The sequence below is a fragment of the Myotis brandtii genome, unplaced genomic scaffold (genome assembly GCF_000412655.1).
Source record: "Myotis brandtii unplaced genomic scaffold, ASM41265v1 scaffold265, whole genome shotgun sequence".
Taxonomy (NCBI): domain Eukaryota; kingdom Metazoa; phylum Chordata; class Mammalia; order Chiroptera; family Vespertilionidae; genus Myotis; species Myotis brandtii.
The window spans coordinates 1,500,022-1,505,057 of NW_005360086.1; the positions used below are offsets into that span (position 1 = coordinate 1,500,022).

General features: G+C 53.1%; 1 protein-coding gene across 1 annotated transcript in view; it reads left to right on the forward strand.

The window, feature by feature from the left end:
• The window catches only part of ACSF2 (acyl-CoA synthetase family member 2), a 14,790-nt gene extending 11,091 nt beyond the window's left edge, over positions 1-3,699 (forward strand). Inside the window, exons 11-15 of the mRNA XM_014541176.1 lie at positions 1,124-1,275; positions 2,731-2,872; positions 2,959-3,069; positions 3,214-3,282; positions 3,544-3,699. Of these exons, the coding sequence (XP_014396662.1) occupies positions 1,124-1,275; positions 2,731-2,872; positions 2,959-3,069; positions 3,214-3,282; positions 3,544-3,594 (525 nt within the window). The 3' untranslated portion in view covers positions 3,595-3,699. The remainder of the gene's footprint in view (positions 1-1,123; positions 1,276-2,730; positions 2,873-2,958; positions 3,070-3,213; positions 3,283-3,543) is intronic.
• The last annotated feature ends 1,337 nt before the right edge of the window (positions 3,700-5,036 follow it).

Consider the following 5,036-nt stretch of genomic DNA (forward strand, 5'->3'; position numbering starts at 1 on the left):
CCGCAGCAGGGTCTTCCCCAGGCCTGGCCCCGGGCTTTCTCTGTGGGCTGAGGCCTGAGAGGAAGAGCTGAGTGGCAGCCACGAGCAGCTGCCAGCTGAACTTCTCCGCAGCCTCCCTTCCTGTCTGAGGTGTGTTTTTGCCAAGCCCCACTGTCTGTTTCGGGGCAGCCAGGACCGCCTCAAAGAGGAGCCAGAGCGCAGAGATTTTTCCTACACAGCGCTTTCTCCCCGCAGGCCCCCTGCCCTCACTGCGGCAGAGTTCCTCCTTTCGCTTGGCCGAAATGCCCACTTTCCCAAGCAGCCTGTCCCTTTGGGGGTCCCTTGCGCCTCGAGGCTGACCCCAATCGTCTCTCACTGTCAAGTTCCCAGCGGTGCCTCCTCTCCTGCTCCATCGCTGGTGCTCTGTGCCAGTCCGCACCTGGCTCCCCTTGCCCCCTTGTGCCCTGGCGCCGCTGAGGGCGCTGCCAGTGTGCCCAGGCAGCTGCTTCCCCTGGTGCGAATCTTTCCTGCCCTCCTCCCTGGAGTGAGTGTGCAGTGACGTCAGCCCCCTCCCAGCCCCTTCCCAAGCGTCTGACAGCCTCACTGCCACTTGGTGGGACGCCCACCTGTGAGGTAGACGGGCCAGCGCCCTTGTCCCCATTTCACAGAGGCGAACACTGAGGCACACAGAGGCTGCGTTTTCCTTTCACGTTGGCTGCGGCCCATCTCTCTGCTAGGCTTTCAGGCTGCCTCTCTGCCGCCTCTCCTGTTCACATGGCCTGACCACACCACCCTCTTTGGCTTCTCTATTTGCTGCTAAATGGGAACTCAGAGAACACTGCAGTTCCTCCTGCACAGTTTATAACTCCTCGGCCCACCTGGCCCGCCATAGGCCTCCTTCTCTGTGGCAGCTCCTGTCCACTCCGTCTCCTCAGGACCCCTGGGCTGGGCCTCACCTGTTCTTGTGTGCCCGGCTCAGGTGTCTGACTGGTGATGGGTCTACTCTGGCCTTGTCTCCCTTCCTTGGATCTAAAAAAGGGGCAGGAAAGACGAAGCTCCCAGCCATTCCCGAGTCTCTCTCCGCCCCCCGCCCCATCCTGAAGTGGGAGGGTGGAGGCCCCCTCCTGAAGCTGCCCTGTCCCAGGCCCAGATCGTGAACATGGAGCTGGGGACCATGGCAGAGCTGAACACACCCGGAGAGCTGTGGATCCGAGGCTACTGCGTCATGCTGGGCTACTGGGGGGAGCCCCAGAAGACTGAGGAAGTAATTGGACAGGACAAGTGGTATCGGACAGGGTGAGAGGGCGGAGTGGGGCAGAGGGTTTGGCTGCTGAGGGGAAGCTGGGGGCAGTAAACTAGAAGAGGGAGAATATGTGTGTCACTATGGCCCCTTCTCAGACCTCGTTTCCACAATGTGTAAAATGGGGACGATCAGAGTCCGTGCCTCGGACCGCTGGACAGTGCGCGACACCAGTGTCTGCAAAATCAGAGCCAAGGGTAGACACTCATTTGTTAATTCAACAAATTCTTCTTCACCTGTCACGTGCCAGCACTCTTCCAGACACTGGCGGACCCGTAGAAAGCAAGATGAGAACGATCTTCCTGTTACTTCTCACATGTCTGGTGGAGGGAGACCAATACAAATAAGAGGGTTTCAGACATTGATAAAAATGAAGAAAAGAAAATGAGATCAGAGGAAAGAAAGGGCCTCTAATAGAGAGGGGAGCTTGAGTGGGCAGAGAAGGCCTCCCAAGGTGTGCACCTTTGAGCTGAGACCTGAATGATAGAAAAGAAGTCAAGCCCTGGCCAGGTAGCTCAGTTGGTTAGAGCATTGTCCCGATACACCCAAGGATGTAGGTTCGATTCCCGGTCAGGCACATACAAGACTCAACCAATGACCCAGCCAGTGTGGCTCATTCGACCTATGAACCAGGAGGTCATAGTTCGATTCCTGATCAGGGCACATGACCGGGATTGAGGGCTCGCTCCCCAGTGGGGGCGTGTAGGAGGCAGCCGATCAATGACTCTCTCATCATGGATGTTTCTATCTCTCCCTCCCTCTCCCTTCCTCTCTGAAATCTATAAAAATATATTTAAAAAAAAAATCAACCAATGAATGCATAAATAAGTGGAACAACCAATCAGTGTTTCTTCTCTCTCCCTCAAATAAATAAATTTTTTAAAAAAGTCAGCCATGAAATGCATAATCATAGATTTGTTGAGAAAGAGGCCATGTTATAGGTATTGGTTTGTTTGTTTTCTCCCTCCCCCCTGGACTGTAAGTTCCAGGGAATGTCTTGTTCATGCTGTAGCCTCCAGATCTAGGGCAGTGGTTCTCAACCTTCCTAAAGCCGCGACCCTTTAATAAACTTCCTCGTGTTGTGGTGACCCCCAACCATAAACTTATTTTCGTTGCTACTTCATCACTGTAATGTTGCTACTGTTATGAATCGTCATGTAAATATCTGATATGCAGGATGTATTTTCATTGTTACAAACTGAACATAATTAAAGCATAGTGATTAATCACAAAAACAACATGTAATTATATATGTGTTTTCCGATGGTCTTAGGCAACCCCTGTGAAAGGGTCGTTCGACCCCCAAAGGGGTCGCGACCCACAGGTTGAGAACCGCTGGTCTAGAGCAATGCAAGACACATAGTAGGTGCTCAATGAACGCTAGATGAATGAGTGAGTGCGCCGGCCGGTTGAGGCAGAGGCAAGAGGCCATTTCTGGCCTTTCCTTGCAGAGACATTGCCACCATGGATGAGCAGGGCTTCTGCAAAATCGTGGGCCGCTCCAAGGACATGATCATCCGGGGCGGCGAGAACATCTACCCCACGGAGCTTGAGGACTTCCTTCACACACACCCGCAGGTGCAGGAAGTGCAGGTGAGGCACCCAGTCCAGGTGAGCCCCAGGAGCAGGAAACCCCAGTGGGGATGGTGAGGTCTGAGACCTGTCTGTCACTCTGGAAGGTGGTGGGAGTGAAGGATGACCGGATGGGGGAGGAAGTCTGCGCCTGCATCCTGCTGAAGAGTGGGGAAAAGTCCACACCAGAGGAGATCAAGGCTTTCTGCAAAGGGAAGGTGGGAGCCTTAACGCACCCCAACTTATGGTGCTCTGTTCTTCACCACCCCCCCTTCTCCCTGCCAACTACTCCACCCACTGTCCCCTCCCCCAACCCCGTGATCCCCACCCAGCCTCATGCTTTATCTCCCTCTGGTCTGCAGATCGCCCACTTCAAGATTCCCCGGTACATCGTGTTTGTCACCACCTACCCCCTCACCATCTCAGGAAAGGTGTGTAAGATGGAGAAGACAAGGGAGGGGCAGGATAGCCCGGGGCCCCGGCACAGAAGGCCAGGTGGCCCTAACTCTGCCCCAGGGATGGGTAAGAGTATGGCCGTAGGATGACCGACTAGTCAACTCATCCTGGGTTTGCCCCAAAGTTTCCTGGCTTTCGCCTAAGAAACTCCTCAGTCCCTGGCAAACCAAGACGGTTGGTCAGCCTAGCTGGCAGAAGCCGCAAGCCTGGCTTTTATTCCTTTCTCTTTGCTGCAGGTCCAGAAATTCAAACTTCGAGAGCAGATGGAACGGCATCTAAACCTGTGAATAAAGGGGAGGGGGGTCCGCTAGGCCCTCCCTGCCCTTCCCCCACCTTCCCCTCGTCTGTCTTTGTGATTTGACATAAAGAGCTTCTCTGTTTTCTTTGGCTGATCTCTTGCTGGTGTGGTCTCTTGGCAGCTACTATGGGATGGAGGGAAGAATCCAAAGGGAAACTAGCACTTTCAGACCCACTCCTTATCAACGATGTGCTAGGCACTTTGGTGTGCATTTATCTACTTCATTTAATCCTCACTCGATCCCTTGAGATACCAAAGGGATTCAGTGAGGATTTTAAAGACTATACGCATTTCTTTTTCATATTATCACCAGATTAGTCCATCAAGAAGTATTCTTTTTTAATAACAGCTTCATTGAGATATAGTTCACATACCATCCAATTCCCCCATTTAAAGTGTACGATTCACTGGTTTTTAGTATATTCACGGATCTATGCCACCACCATCACAGTCAATTTTGAACATTTCCATCTCCTGAAAAAGAAACTCCATGCCCTTTAGCTATCATCCCACATCTCCCTCCCCCCAAAACAAATATGTTTTTTTTCATCAATGAACCTGGGTTTGCTTGATGGGCAGAGCCAGATAAAGCAGGCTGTACCTTGACCCAAGAAATAAAAACAGTACTTCCTGCTTGCAATCCTTACCCTCCAGCACAGTGGCCTTCTTCTCTTTTTAGACCATGAACGTACGTTTCGGGTACTCTGGGTGCCAGGCACGATGCTAGGCGCTTTCTTGCAATCTTCCCAACAACCCTGTCAAGTGGACATTAGCCCCATTTCACAAATGATGAAACGGAAATGCAGGGCCATCTGGTGTCTTGCCCAAGGTCACACAGCTGGAATTAGAACCTACTTGTCCGACTCCAAAGCCCATGATCTTCCCACTTCATGAACAGTTCAGGTGCCTACTTCCCCAGCCCTTCACCTGAACCCTGTCTCTCCACAGACACCACCCTTGGCTCTCCTCCCAGCAGGTGCGTGGTGGTGGTGGTGGTGGTGGTGGAGGAGGTGGTGGTGGTGGGGTCCGACCTAGGAGATGACAGCCTAGTCTCCTGGCCTAGCAGCTTCCCCTGGGATTTTTCTGCTCCTTCAACGTCCAGCCCAAGTGTCCTCTCCTCCCATACTGACTCCCCGGCCCTTGTAACAGATCCCCCACAGCACAGAGCAGACTGGCCTAGTACCCAGCAGATGCAGAATTAATATCTGTTGCCTTTTGTCTCTTGTTGGCTTGCTTCTCCTGTACTGTGACTTGGTCTGATGCATCCGATGTCCCCAGTGCCCAGCTCTGTGCCAGGCACATAAAATGTTAAGGAATTCACTGAATGAACTAAGAATTCCTGGGTGGGCCAGGGTCCTCGCCCCAGACAGGAACCTCCCGGCGGCCAGGGAAAGGAAGGCCAGGTGGCCGCGGTGAGCGCATATGTGCCCG